The 15,361-nt window shown below is 50.2% G+C and overlaps 1 protein-coding gene across 23 annotated transcripts in view; it reads left to right on the forward strand.

The window, feature by feature from the left end:
- The window catches only part of GRK4 (G protein-coupled receptor kinase 4), a 46,346-nt gene that overhangs the window by 9,360 nt on the left and 21,625 nt on the right, over positions 1–15,361 (forward strand). For 10 of the 23 annotated variants that reach the window (XM_023745383.1, XM_023745379.1, XM_023745386.1 and 7 more), the window contains exons 3-7: positions 2,274–2,351; positions 7,800–7,916; positions 8,136–8,239; positions 10,441–10,563; positions 12,852–12,915. In XM_023745383.1, the coding sequence (XP_023601151.1) occupies positions 2,274–2,351; positions 7,800–7,916; positions 8,136–8,239; positions 10,441–10,563; positions 12,852–12,915 (486 nt within the window). Of the gene's footprint in view, positions 1–2,273; positions 2,352–7,780; positions 7,917–8,135; positions 8,240–10,440; positions 10,564–12,851; positions 12,916–15,361 lie in introns of those variants that run through there. The other 13 variants (XM_023745375.1, XM_023745380.1, XM_023745392.1 and 10 more) reach the window with 10 other exon arrangements.

A 15,361-nucleotide genomic window follows, 5' to 3' on the forward strand; every position in this document is an offset into this window, starting at 1 on the left:
GGAGTTTGACCAGGGGGTGGGGCCTGCCAACCACCCGAGACCGCCCTCCCCCCCCCACCCCCACCTCCAGCTGGATCCCACCTGTGCATGAATTCGTGCACTGGGCCTCTAGTTGGGTTATATTTGCCAAGCTGCTATATTTTAGACATTCTTTTTTATTTTTTTTAGTATATTTTATTGATTTTTTACAGAGAGGCAGGGAGAGGGATAGAGAGTTAGAAACATCGATGAGAGAGAAACATCAATCAGCTGCCTCCTGCACACCTCCTACTGGGGATGTTCCCACAACCAAGGCACATGCCCTTGACCAGAATTGAACCTGGGACCCTTCAGTCTGCAGGCTGGCGCTCTATCCACTGAGCCAAACCGGTTAGGTCCAAGCTGCTATATTTTAGGAGTTCAGAGATCTATGACATCTGTACCAGTCAGGCTCAGTGAAAGGAACATGGCCATTAGGAGTTAGATGTGAAGAGATATACTAAGAGGAATTGGCTTTCCTGGCTGTGAGGTCTGGCTGGGAGAGTCTGCCCGCTGTAAGGCAGGCTATTGGGAAGGCAGGGCGGGACTCCGAAATGGGGTGAAGCCGCTCTTTTAGGCAGAAATTTCTTCCAGGAAGACTCCGCTCTGCTTTTTTAAGACCTTCAGCGGATGAGTCAGGCCCACCGGGCTGTCTAGGCGAGTCTCCCTCGTGCAGCCAGCGATGCAGACTTGAGTCGCCCTGCACTCACCATCGCAGCAGCGGTGCATTTGTGTTTGAGTAACTGGTTGTTCCTGCCCACATCCAAAGACTGCCACGGAACACAGTGCTTCCTTCCCACTAATCCCGGAAGCTGGCAGGGTCCTTAGGCGAGCGCTGTGCCCGCCCCAGTCAGGAGCACGCGCTGAACCCGCCTGCGCAGCCGCATCCCCGAGCTGGGCCTGTGAAGGGCACAGAGTGGAGGGCGAGGTTGGGGTCCCCCACAAGGACTCGCTCCCTGGGTACTTCTGTGTGTTCAGTAGATGAACTTCCTTTGCTTTGCTTTTCCTCACTTTCTCTTCAGCGCCATCTGGCTTTCAGGGTCCATAGTCTCAGTTCTCCACTTGCAAAGCCCAGGGCTGCCTCCCGGCCCCTCCTGCTGTCCCCATGGCTGTGGGCCTTGAGTGGCTTCTTCTAGAAACGCTCTCAGCCAGTCCTTTGTGGTCTCCTCTCGTTTGCTTCTTCTCTTACCTTTTTTCCATTTCTTCCTCCTTGCCTGTCCTTTATTGATGTGTAGCTATTGGTCAGGTTCTGCTTTTAATGTTTCCTCTCCTCTGGCCTGTGTGGCGTTGTCTGTTCTTGCAGTCTCTCCCCTGGCCCCCATGGTGGGTGACTGAGTCCCTGGGACAGTCTCCCCCGGCCCCTGTGGTGGGTGACTGACTCCCTGGGACAGTCTCCCCCGGCCCCTGTGGCCGGTGACTGAGTCCCTGGGACAGTCTCCCCCGGCCCCTGTGGTGGGTGACTGACTCCCTGGGACAGTCTCCCCCGGCCCCTGTGGCGGGTGACTGACTCCCTGGGACAGTCTCCCCCGGCCCCCGTGACCGGTGACTGACTCCCTGGGACAGTCTCCCCCGACCCCCGTGGCGGGTGACGGACTCCCTGGGACAGTCTCCCCCGGCCCCTGTGGCGGGTGACTGAGTCCCTGGGACAGTCTCCCCCGGCCCCTGTGGCGGGTGACGGAGTCCCTGGGACAGTCTCCCCCGACCCCTGTGGCGGGTGACTGAGTCCCTGGGACAGTCTCCCCCGGCCCCTGTGGCGGGTGACTGACTCCCTGGGACAGTCTCCCCCGGCCCCTGTGGTGGGTGACGGACTCCCTGGGACAGTCTCCCCCGGCCCCCGTGGCGGGTGACTGAGTCCCTGGGACAGTCTCCCCCGGCCCCTGTGGCGGGTGACTGACTCCCTGGGACAGTCTCCCCCGGCCCCTGTGGTGGGTGACTGAGTCCCTGGGACAGTCTCCCCCGGCCCCTGTGGCCGGTGACTGAGTCCCTGGGAACTGCACTCGGGTGTCCAGGGTGCCTGCTGGGCACTTCTGTGAGCTGCTTATTTGTTTGGCCACAGTTCGTGGCTGAAAGTATAAGACCGAGCATCGTGGAATGTGCTGCTCTGCTGTGTCATTAACCCTCAGCGCTCAGGAGGCCCTGGCACAGGGGGCTGCTCTGGGCGTGGCTGCCAGTCAGTTCCAGAGCCAGAGGTTTGCAGCCGCCTGACGCCCTCGAGGAGCGCAGCTAACACTCTCTCCCGTCGTCTCTGCACTCAGGCAGAATATGAAGTCTCCCCCGACGAGGACCGAAGAGAGCGCGGACAGTTAGTCTTAAACACGTTCTTCAATAATGAGGTGTGTTTTCTTCTTTAGATATAAGATTTGTAAATAGCTTACTTATATAGTTAGAGTACAGAGTCATTTTTATATAATTGGATAAATAGAACAAGTTTGTTAAAATCATTACTTTCTTATAAATGCTCCTCTCCCTGGCTCATAGCTGGCACCGTCTCACTGTGTGTCCTCACGTGGGGCTCTCCGGCTCGCACGGACTCCCTCCTCATGATCGAAGCACCTCCCAAAGGCCTTACATCTCAATGTTGTCACATTGGGGGGTAGGATCTCAACATAGGAATTTTGAGGGGACACATGCAGATCATAGCACTTGTATGTAGAAAACCCTAAGGTGTCCACACATACATTAGGGAGAAAAAACTAATAAATGAGTTTGTCAAGGTTGCAGGACACTGGATCACCATACAAAATTCAATTGTATTTCTAGCAATTAAAATCCAAAGTGAAATTAAGAAAGCAATTCCATTTACAACAGCATCAAAAGAAAGAGGAGTAAATATAAAAAGTGCAAGACTTTTGTACTTATAACCATCATTGAAAGGAATTGAAGAACTTAAATAGACTTCCCATGTTCATGGATTAGAAGACTTGATATTTTTAAGATGACAACACTCCCCACCATGATCTGTAGGTTCATTATAATCCCGACCGAAACCCTAGCTCCCCTTTCTGCAGAAACTAATAACTGATGAGAGAAGCTGCGTGGTGCTGGCATAAGGACAGTCACCCCATCAGTGGGCTGGGACTGATGCAGGAGCCAGCGCATCCGTTTGCAGTCAGCTGACTTACAACAGCCTACGACACCACTGGGGAGAGTCACCTTTCCAGAGACTGCAGGCACAGCTGGACGTCCACATGCAAAAGAATGGAGCTGGCCCTTACCTCACACCACACACAAAGCATCATCCAAATGGATCGAACACTTCAATGGAAGAGTGAAAGCCATAGAACTCCCAGTGGACGTCTCTGAGGTGTAAAGTTAGGTACAAAGCTTTTACGTTAGCTCTTCATGACCTTGGTTTAGACTGGTTTCTGAGCACAGTGAAAGGACAGCAACCTAAGCCCAACATTGCTCAGTGGTTAGAGCACAGGCCTGCGAACTGGAGGGTTGTGGGTTCGATTCCCTGTCAAGTGCAGGTACCTGGGTTGCAGGTCCAATCCCTGCCCCCGGTTGGAGTTGGTGTAGGAGCCAACCAATTGATGTGTCTCTGTCACATCGATACTTCTCTCTCTCTTCTTTCCCCCCCCACCCTTCCATTCTCTCTAAAATCAGTGAAAAAATTTCAGCACTCGTTGGGTAAGGATAAAAAAGTTTTTTTAAATGAATAAATAAGTAAATAAACTGGACTTGATCAAAATTAAAAACTTTGTGCTTCAAAGAGCACTATAAAGAAAGTGAACAGACAACCTACAGAATGGGAGAAATTATCTGCAAAGCCAAGATCTGCTCAGGTCTGGTATCCAGGATATAGAAAGAACTCTTAAATTCAACAATAAAGACAGCCCAGTTTAAAAAAAGAGTAAAGTCTGTGTTTTTAACACAGAAAAAGAAGCCTATTTCTGCACAGTTCACCCCCCTCCTTTTCTGCAGCGGACTTTCCCATCTGAGGTCTGCACGTCCAGGACTTAAAAAAGCAGGGCAACCCCCTCTTCTGAGAAGGACTCTTGCTCCTGAGTTGAAGGCCCAGAAGGTCTGTCTGACTTTACGGTTAGCAGGCCTTCCCTTGCCTCTGCTCAGGGAGGATCACAGCACTGCTTGTCCTTTCTGTGGGAAGACATTATTCTTAAATAAAAATGTTCTAAGTTACCGAGAAAAGGGTCTCTAGTTAAAGTTAATCATTAAATCTGCTATTTAGCTACAGAAAACAGACCTTGGGAAAGGACCTAAAACTATGGAAAACCCTGAGAACTATTTCTTAAAAATACATTTTTTTGAGACAGTTTTGAAATTTGGTGGCTTTATGTTCTGTGAAAATTTTGTCTTGTTTTCTGTTGTCTCCTATGCCTGGGACAAGGTGTGTTTGTTGAGTAAATGAATGAGCAGACTTCTTTCCTGAAGGGTGGAAGGAATGAACCCACTTACCCGCGTCATGGCCTGCGTGTAGGGGAGCCTGGTCAGGGGAGTGAGTCCAAGAGCATGATGTGGTCTCTGCTCTCCCTCTTCTTGCTGTGGGTATGGAAACGCGCTGCCGCGGTCCACACCTCGTCCACCCGGTGTGGTGAGGCTAAGGGACATACGCACATGTGAAGGCTTCACTTGTTTAGGATCATTTATTTTTTATTTTTTTGTTAATCCTCACTTGAGGATATTTTTTCATTGATTTTTAGGGAAGAGTAGAAGAGAGAGGGAAAGACAGAGAGAAACATTGATGAGAGAGAAACACATCTATTGGTTGCCTCCAGCACGAGCCCTGACCAGGGCCTGGGCCAGGAAGGAGCTTGCAACCAAGGTGCATGCCTTTGACCAGAATTGAACCCAGGACCTTTTGGGATGCAGGCCGATGCTTTATCCACTGAGCCAAACTGGCTAGGGCTTGTTTTAGATCAGGGGTCCTCAAACTACGGCCCGCGGGCCACGTGCAAATACAAATATTGTATTTGTTCCCGTTTTGTTTTTTTTACTTCAAAATAAGATATGTGCAGTGTGCATAGGAATTTGTTCATAGTTTTTTTTTAAACTATAGTCCGGCCCTCCAACGGTCTGAGGGACAGTGAACTGGCCCCCTGTTTAAAAAGTTTGAGGACCCCTGTTTTAGATCATTTAGATGACAGCTAGTAATCATGATGATCAATTATAATAAATCTTTTTAATGTGAGTTTTCTCAATGTATATTTCTATTAATAGTTCAACTTTGCTGAAATAGTTGGTCTGACTGACAGGAAACACAGTTTTGCTCTGGTAGCAGGAATACCACAGGCAGAAATCAGTCTACAATGCACGCCTCCTTTCTGCTGACAAATTACACGTGCAGTTGAGCATGAGCTGGACAGCAGTTCTGTTATGTGTTCTCCCAGAGTCCTCGGGAGGGGGGTGAAGGGAATGGGGAACTGGCACACAGGGAGCGTGGAGTGAGCGACACGCGCTATTGGAGGCAGTTTTGTAATAAATATCAACATTTAAAACGTGGGTCCTTTGAGCTGGTAGTTCTCCTTCTAGGACTCGATCCTGTCACACCGGTGTGCAGAGGTGCTGGTGGCAGTGGTGTGGGAAGAGGAGAGAGCTGTTGACTGGAACGCTCCATAGGCAGGTGAACTCTGCCAAGCCAGGCGGCCACCAGAGAGCACGGTCGCTCCCAGCATCAGTACACACAACTGCAGGCAGCCCCGACTCGCGGCTTTCCCGCCCTCCCGTGTGCGAAAGCGCTAGGCAGGTCGTGGAGTGCACTTCGCAGTTTGATCGTTTCTGGCTCGGGACATGCTGGACGAAGCTCTCATGGTGCCACCGATCACAGGGTCAACAGCTGACACTCGGCAGCAGGAGTGGGGCCATGTGGCCTGAGGGCCATGTAAGCCCGTGAGATCACGTGCTCTGGCTCTGCCAGGCATTGGGGGTGAGTTAATTAAATGTTTGACCAAATATAGCAGCTAATTCTAAGGTGATGATTTTGTATGGCCCGGGAATCTATATAATAAAAGCCCAGTGACCATGCGGCAGAAAGACCAACTGGAACGACCGGTTGCTATGACGTGCAGCCGCTGGGGCTGCGGCTGAGCCAGAGGGCCCTGTGGCCAGTTGCGCGGCAGCCGCCAAGGCGCCGATGAAGAAGGTGAAGGTGGCCAGTGTGAGCGCAGCTTGAGGTGAAGGCTCTGTGGGACGAATTCAGTCAGCTGGGCATCGAGATGATCGTCACCAAGGCTGGCAGGTCAGGGCGCCCCTCTCCCCGCTGCGACCCTCCCCATGTGGTGCCAGTCTTGGGCAGCGGGCTTTGGCCCGATCCACGCGGGCGAGACTGAGAAGCGGGTGGGGGTGCGGCTCCTTCGCTCCGAGTCCCGGCTCTAACGACAGCGCCTGGTGCCGGCCGGAGGGGACTGCTCAGGAGGCCGGGAAGGCAGCGGAGAGAAACCCTGTGAGCCAGCCGCCCGGGACCAGGCACCGCTGGAAACAGATCAGCTCAGAGCTCCCCGAGCGTGGGGGGCAGGCAGCCGCCTGGGAGGGGCCTCGCCACCAGCGGCTCCCTGTGGATCCCGCCTCAGAGGAAACTCGTCTTTGGTTCCTTAGTTCAGTCCCTCCGGCTGCAGAGGAGCAGCGGGGCATGTTTTAGGGGAGAATGAAGACGCTACAGCAATGTGTTCTGGTCCGAGGAGGCGGCGGCCCAGTGGTCTGAGGCCTCCCTTCCGGCTGATGGTGGGGCCCGCGTGTGTTGTCAGGGCCCAGAGAGAAGAAGGGGAACAAGTGTCTGATGGTTTGACCAACAGACCAAGGCGAGTGCCGGGCTGTGTCTCATGTGCCCGCGGAGACACCAGCTGTGAGTCCGCCTGGCCTGAGGGAGCTCGGGGTGTTCGCAGAGCCTTCTGGTGGTTTCTGTTTCCTGCCGAGGCCGCTCTCCCTGGGAAGCCAGGGGACCATGCTCAGCTCCAGCTCAGGTGGTCTTCTCCAGGCCCTGCCCCCCGCCAACCCCGCCTCCAATTTGCTCTCCCGCGGCCCCTCCCCCCAGCTGGCCCATCACCCCATGTGGGGTGGGAGAGGGCAATGGGGTGTGGGAGAGGGCAGCTGGCTGGACCCCACCGGTGCACGAATTCGTGCACCAGGCCTCTAGTGATGTTATAAATATCCAAATGGCCCTTGGCAGAAAAAGGGTTCCCCACATCTGCTCTACAGTGTGCTGTGTTGTCAGCATTTTCTGGATATTTTATTTTGTGTTTCCGTGTCCCATCATGTCTACAAAATTCCCCCGTGTCTCCTCTGTGAGGAGAGGGAAGGCAGTGGAAGACAGCTGCCCTGGTGTGGGCTGATGTCAGTGCTCGGAGCACGGTTCAGGCCAGCTTGGCTGAGCTACCGTGTTAGGTAGGTTTGACCTACGATATTCTGAATTTAGGATGGATTTGTTGGGACATAATTGCATCATAAATTGAGGGACATCTATGCATAGTTTTTATTCCATTTGTATGAGGAAAAAGTGTGTGTATTTCTGAGCGTTTGTGTGTATGTTTGCATTTTTAATTGTGATAAAAACTGTATAAAATTTGTCATTAAGTACGTTCCCATTGTGCAGCCGTCACCTACATTCTCTCCAGAACATTTTTTATCATGCGAAACTAAAACCCTGTCCCCTATTAAACAGCAGCCCCTCCTCCCCCCTCCCCAGCCCGTGGCACCCACTCTTCTTTTCGTCTTTTATGAATTTGCTGTCGGGACGGTGTATAAGTGGAGTCCTATAGAATTTGCCCTTCCAGGACTGCCATATTTCACTTAGCAAGTTGTCCTCAAGGTCCATTCATGTGTGGCAGGTGGCAGAATCCTCTTCCATTCAAGGCTGGATAATGCCCTTTGAACGGGTGGACCACACTTCGTTGGCCCACGCATCTACCCACGGACGCTGGGTCGCGCCTGCCTCTGGCTGTTGTGTGAGTGATGCTGTGACGTGGGGTGCAGTATCTGTTTTGATATCCCGGGGAAAGGTGACGCTCTGAACCCTGGGAGATGAGGCTGGGCAGAGTGACGGTGGTACCTAGACTTACCTCATGTCCTTGGTGTTTTCATTTTTTACAATAAGCGTTAGGTCTTGCTCATAATTGGTAAGTTGTGAAATCACTAATTTCATGTCTTTGGTTTGTGCTGTAAAGAACACGGCAGCCCCTTTACCACGGATTCCTGCCCGCGTTGTGAGAGCGTGCAGGCTGCGACTGAAGGAGATCCCCTCCAAAGAGCTGTTCAAGGAATGTGTCAGGTAAGGGGCTGTGCCCACCCTGCCCATCGCTTGTGGCTCGCCCTGAGACGGGCCTGCAGGAGGCTTCTGGGCCTGAGACCGTTCCTACAGAGTGCTGTCGAAATGAAATGCCGCTTCCACTGGGAGGAGTCGTCAGTGCACTTGCATAGGGACCCACGGAGGCAGCCACATGGGAGGGCCAGGGTGGTGGCAGCACTCTGCCGGCTCCTGGCTCTCTGCTCAGCCTTCCAAAATGCTGGTGTCTGGGATGAAAAGATTTCCATAAAATGTTTTGTTTTTTTTAATGATTTTAGAGAGAGAGGAAGGGAAAGAGAGAGAAACATCAATATGAGAGAGACACACCGATGGGCTGCCTCCTGTACGCACCCGGACCAGGGCCAGGATCGAACGTGCAGTCCGGGTACATGCCCTGGACTGGGAGTCGAGCCCAAGGTCCTTCTGCTTCACAGGCTGACACTAACCACTGGAAACGCGGCCAGGGCTGTGCAGTTTCAAATGTCATAATGGTTTGAAATGTGTGCGGTCGCTGTATTTCCCAGACTAGAGCCGAACAGCAGTTCCCTGTTTTGAGGCAGAAGTGAAATTGAGAAGCGCTGGTAGGTTGATGGTAGCCATTGATTTATACAGACTCTGAAATACACAGATATAATACAGGTGAGGGAAACTGGGCTTCCAGCGGGGAGTATACGAAAGAGTTTAGTCTTGTATTATTATTTACTAATTATTGTATGATTTTCCATATGAACAGCTGTAAGCCTGCTTTTGCCTCACCCTGTAGAATAAGCTGCTGTCTGTGTTGTGCTTCTCATGGAAATTCTTAAATGCCTTGATACAGACGATGTAGCTGACAGCGGCATCGAGTCCTTTAACCCGTTCAGAAAGCTTTGCATTTGAGCTGCCCACCTGCTCCTGCGCGGAAGGCGCCCCCAGCGTCCGGGAGCAGCCTGTCCATGAGGAAGTGAGGAGCAGGCCCGGGAAGTCTCCGGAGCAGCGTTTAGTTCTCAGATTGAACATAGCGGCCGTTTCAGACCTTTCTCTCAGGACCTGGTCCGCTCTTAACACATTGCGCACCGCATAGAAATCTCTAAGACATACGCCAGGGACCGCACGTTTTTGGGCAAACTGCACGTTATTTAAATCATCATAATGCACTTTAGGTGTTGTTTTTCAATAATTATAACACTTTTATTTACAAAAACAAACAATTAAAGTTCCTAGTACTTTTTTAACGTATGGTACTGCGTAAAACATTTTCCTCTATGAAGAGGGACCAAACAAAACTTACATAAGTATCTAGATTCGCTCCTTTTTCCATGGGCGTGAAAAACGAGAACACTCGTGAGCGGTCCTTAACAGATGGCCCGCGAAACACGAGAAAACTCCTGAGCGGTACGAAAGGTGTTAAAACTCGTGGAGGACCGGAGAGCTTTTGTTCATGTGGGTCGTGCTTCTTAAAATAAGACACGAGCATCCCACTCTCAGAGCCGCGGCGTTGCCGCACTGCAGCCTCTGGAAAGCCCTCTGGGAGGATGGGGTTCAGAATACGTGCGGCCTCAGTGTCACTGTAAATGCAGCGTTGCTGCCCAGCTCCCCTGAGAGGGCTCGGCCTGTGGGGACCTCAGCAGCGTGTTCCTGCAGCATCGGCGCGTGCTTGCAGCCCACTCAGCAGGACAGGGAGAGATGCTGCCCCAAGGGAGCATTTTATTCCTTCAAAATAGAGTTATAAATGGCCAGTTGCATAAAATTTGAGAAAGTGTGTCACGTAAAATAATTGATTGCTTCATTTCCAGTGTTAAAACAACAGGTGTGTCACATATTAACATTTTCTGCCTTGTGACTATTACCAATTAGACATTCCTCCATTTTATTTACAAAATGTTTAAATTCCCTCCGGAAATATACATGCCTATGTGTGCACACACAGTTTGAATATGTTTTAAACTGTTGTCTTTTTACTGATAGATTGTTTTTATAAAGTACTTCTCTGATGTCCATATACATAAAAAGAACCTCTGACTTTGGGAGGGTAAATTGATTTCATTTCTTTTGAATCTTCCCTTCCCGTTTTCACTGATAGCATTGGAGCCTGTTGTGACTCCTGTAATTTCGCATTCAGTATTGAGCAGTGTGTGTGTGACAGGCTTTCCCATGCCCAGGGCTTGCTGTTGCACTAACACAGCTGTTTCCGTGTTGTAAGGAAGCAGGTATAACTGCACGCCATCTTCTTCTAGAGTTGTCCATCGCTATTTAAGTGGAAAGCCATTTGAAGAATACCAAGAGAGCCCATATTTTTCTCGATTTTTACAGTGGAAATGGCTGGAAAGGTATGTTCTCACTTAAGATTCAGTGAAAACAATGGTAACTTCTCATACTCACCCTGATTGATGTATACTTTTCCATCTGTCAAAGTACTCTTGGAAATCTTGGCCTTCATGTGGTATTTCTGTACAGAGATTATTAATGTGTGTTACTAGTTTCTTCTCATTCACTTGACTCTGTTCTGTCTTTTTTAAATGGTTGTCAGCCCTCTTGGTGCAGTAGTTAGAAAAATAAAGCATGTCCTAGGGTCACAGACATACAGTGCTGTGGGTCTCAGGCTGTGCTGGCCTATTGCAGCTGGGCGGCCTCCTGCAGCTGTGCTAGCCTCCTGCAGCTGTGCTGGCCTCCAGTGGCCTCCTGCAGCTGTGCGGCCTCCTGCAGCTGTGCTAGCCTCCTGCAGCTGTGCTAGCCTCCTTCAGCTGTGCTGGCCTCCTGCAGCTGTGCTAGCCTCCTGCAGCTGTGCGGCCTCCTGCAGCTGTGCTAGCCTCCTGTAGCTGTGCTAGCCTCTTGCAGCTGTGCTGGCCTCCAGTGGCCTCCTGCAGCTGTGCGGCCTCCTGCAGCTGTGCTAGCCTCCTGCAGCTGTGCTAGCCTCCTTCAGCTGTGCTGGCCTCCTGCAGCTGTGCTGGCCTCCTGCAGCTGTGCGGCCTCCTGCAGCTGTGCTGGCCTCCTGTAGCTGTGCTGGCCTCCTGCAGCTGTGCTAGCCTCCTGCAGCTGTGCGGCCTCCTGCAGCTGTGTGACCTCAGGCAAGTGACTTAGCCTTTGTGAGCTTCAGGTCCTGGTTCTGTAAGTCGAGGTGCGCATGACCCACGCCACTAGATGCCTGGGTCGCCTGAGAAATGTGTGTGAAGTGCTTAGCCTTCCTAGTCTCGTGTACAGAGTAAGTGCTCACAAAGTATTAGCTGCCACTAGTCTTGTTATTACAATTGTTATTATTTTTACTTTTAATCCTCACCCGAGGAGTGAGGATATTCTTTCCATTGATTTCTAGAGAGATTGGAAGTGAGGGGGTAAGGGAGGAGAGAGAGAGAAACATTGACCTGAGAGAGATACATTGATTGGTTGCCTCCTGAACACACCCCAACCAGGGCCGGGGATCAAACCTGTAACCCAGGTACGTGCCCTTGACTGGGAATCGAACTCTTGACACTTCAGTGTTTGGGCCAACACTCTAACCATTGAGCGACATCGGCCAGGGCTACAATTATTATTGACTAGAGGCCTGGTGCACAGATTCGTGCACATTGAAAGGAAATTAGAAGGTGGCCAGCGGGGAGGGACTGGGCAAGATGGACCGGACACGCCCTGGAGCCAACCTCCCGTGATCCCTCCCGGCCAGCCGCACCTGGGGCGGTGCTGGGGCTCAAAGGGCGTCTGCGGAGTGAGTGGGGTCCCTCCGGCAGGTGGGGTCCCTGGACCTGGCTTGCGGGGTTTGGGCCGCAACCGGCAGTCCGACATCCCACAAGGGGTCCCAGAGTGCGAGAGGGCACTCTGCAAAGTTGCTGCCGCTCGGCAGCTCCTGCTTTGAGTGTCTGCCCCCTGGTGGTCAGTGCATGTCATACCTACCGGCTGGGTTGGTCAATCGTTTCGTGGTTATGTCACCATCGCCCCTTTATTTATAAAAAAAGTTCCGTCATTTTGACGTATGTACATATGTGCTTTATGTTTTTTATTATTTATTTACCACAAGTAAAGGTCAGGAATTGTTATCTTTCTTTTAAATTTTGTTTACGGTTTCCCTTCATTACTGCTGTGTCTGTGCTCCATGTGAGTGACGTAGGTGTTTATGTAGGTGGGTTCCGACTTACGGCGAAAATCGCATTACGTCGCCGTAGGAGCGGATCTCCGACGTCACCCGAGGACATACTGTATATAGATTGACCACTTTTCCAGTTCTAGTTCAGACATGTTTTTCGAGATGTCCGGTTTTTCAAAGGACAGCGCGCTGTAGACCCGTCCTCTCTCCTCAGCAGCTTTCTGACGGGCCTGAGGGGGTCCTGGGAATACATAATACTTCACATGTGGGCGAGTTGCAAACTTGTCTTTCCTGAGTAAAGATAACTGGACCATTCTGCATCTGTCATCCGTGTTTTCAGTGAAAAATGTTCCGTGTGCTTGTTGCTGAGTGCAGCTGAGAGCTGTCCCCGGGAGGGCCACAGTCCCCAAGCACAGGCACCCTGCCCTCCCCTAGACCAGTTGGGCTCCATAACTAAGTCTGGGACCAGAGCTCGGTGGGCTTTTCTGCTTTAAAGTAACAATGTGATGTGAGACCTGAAACTTCTTTTTTATTACTTAGGCAGCCAGTAACAAAGAAAACATTTAGACATTACAGAGTTCTAGGAAAAGGCGGATTTGGAGAGGTAAGTATTATGTGGCCAATGTGCGCAATCCTATACAGCGAGGTATTTGAGACACTCGCTTCAGGTAACGCATCCACTGAAGTTGCACATGTACTTCCATAACATGTATCTGGGGAATAAGCATGAGCATTAAGATTGAACTTTGAGCCCTGGCCGGTTTGGCTCAGTGGATAGGGTGTCGGCCTGCGGACTCAAGGGTCCCAGGTTCAATTCCGGTCAAGGGCATGTACCTTAGTTGTGGGTACATCCCCTGTGGAGTGTGTGCAGGAGGCAGCTGATCGATGTTTCTCTCTCATCGATGCTTCTAACTCTCTATCCCTCTCCCTTCCTCTCTGTAAAAAAATCAATAAAATATATATTTTTTTTAAAAAGATTGAACTTTGAGCAAAAGGTACGTTAGTAAAAGCTTTTAAAAAAATTAGGAAGTGCCCAGCCAGCGTGGCCCAGTGGTTGAGTGTCAACTAGGATCCAGGAGATCATGGTTTGATTCCAGGTCAGGGCACATGCCTGGGTTGTGGGCTCAATCCCAATAGGGGGCAGGCAGGAGGCAGCCAATCAGTGATTCTCTCTCATCATTAATGTTCCTGTCCTTCTCTCCCTTTCTCTTCCTCTCTCTGAAGCCAATAAAAACATATTTAAAAAAGAAATAAAAATAAAAAATCAGGAAGTTTTTTTTGGGGGGAAAATCATTATCTTTGTTTTTACCTTTCACTTCATAAAGACGTTGTTTTCCCATGTCCAATGTTTAGGCTCTGTCTGTCCTGATTGAAAGATTGTTTCTTTTTAAAATTTTATTGTTTTTTGTTTGTTTGTTTTTTAGGGAGAGAGAGAAACATCGATTTGTTGTTCCACGTAATTTATGCATCCGTTGCTTAATTTCCGTATGTGCCCCGACTGGAGATCGGATCCACAACTTTGGTGTATCGGGACGATACTCTAACCAATTGAGCTACCCGGCCGGGGCTGATAGTTGTGTTTCTATGTTGTGAATTGTTGTGACTATACTTCCATAATTTAGGGCTAGCCTAAAAGTTCATGTAGGACAAAAGCATGTTATTATATGTGCTTATTCAACTCAACTCGGTTTGCACATATATTCACCTTCCACCTCTACCAAACAGTGTTAGAGAATGTGTACGTTTAGGAAAATCCTGGGGAAACTACCCACAAATTCATGAGAGATGGTTTGTAAACGTGATGGCCGTGCCAGGTAGAGCCATCCGTGGTGGGTGGACAGAGACGCACGGGCACTCTGTCGAGGTGATTTAAGGAGACGCCATTGCTTCGTGCATTATCTGCAGTGATCATATTCAGTGCAGGCGTTTAGAAGGCCCAGAGCCAGGGGAGCCAGAGGGAAATGAAAGTGGATGCTGTCAGAGGGCTTGCACTGCCCGCCTGTGTTTAAATCACACATGCTCCCCAACTCCACGCCAAAGCCAAAGCCAAGGCCACAAGCATTCCTTTCACACGATTGGAAAGCTGACCCAAGAGGTGACACACTACCAGGGAGATCCGCTGGGCCAGGGCAGGAACGTGGTCCACGCAGCCATCACCGCAAGAGAATCAGTGGTGCTGCACCCTGGTTCAGTTCTCAACCTTTTATTTAGTAGTGTTATTATTTTAAAATATTTTTATTTATTTATTTATTTATTTATTTTAAAATATATTTTATTGATTTTTTACAGAGAGGAAGGGAGAGGGATAGAGAGTTAGAAACATCGATGAGAGAGAAACATCGATCAGCTGCCTCTTGCACACCCACTCCTGGGGATGTGCCCGCAACCAAGGTACATGCCCTTGACCGGAATCGAACCTGGGACCCTTCAGTCCGCAAGCTGACGCTCTATCCACTGAGCCAAACCAGTTAGGGCTAAAATATTTTTAAAGATTGATTCTTGAAAGAGAGGAAGGGAGAAAGAGAGAGAGAAACTTCTATGTAGAGTGAAACATTGATCGGCTGCCTCCTGCACGCGCCCCACCAGGGATCGAGCCCACAGCCCAGGCCTGTTGCCTTTTGGTGTTGGGGATGATCCCCAACCCACCGAGCCACACCAGCCGGGGCAGTGCTCCAGACCTTTTAGAATATTTGCATAATCCAACCTAGTGCTTGTTGTCTACACCTTCATAATGATGTTTCTGTGGGAAATCCACCCTGTGTGGACACCTCTTGAGTTCCTCCTGTCCTTCCTTTCATGATGTCCAAGCGTAAAACTCAAAGAAAGAGGAAAAGGAGTTTCAAGCACATGGGTCTTGTGTTGACAAAAGAATGAAGTTCTTGTTACAGACACATGGGCTTTAAAAGTGAGTTTAGTAGGAACATGTTAGCCAGGGGTGGGCGGGAGCAAGGTCTATGTTCTTACATGTACATGTGCGGAGGGGGACTGGAAGCTATCCAGAAAAAAATTAATGATAGTTTTCTTGGGATTTCAGATGAGTTTTTAATCAT

This window comes from Myotis lucifugus, unplaced genomic scaffold (genome assembly GCF_000147115.1).
Source record: "Myotis lucifugus unplaced genomic scaffold, Myoluc2.0 scaffold_540, whole genome shotgun sequence".
NCBI lineage: Eukaryota > Metazoa > Chordata > Mammalia > Chiroptera > Vespertilionidae > Myotis > Myotis lucifugus.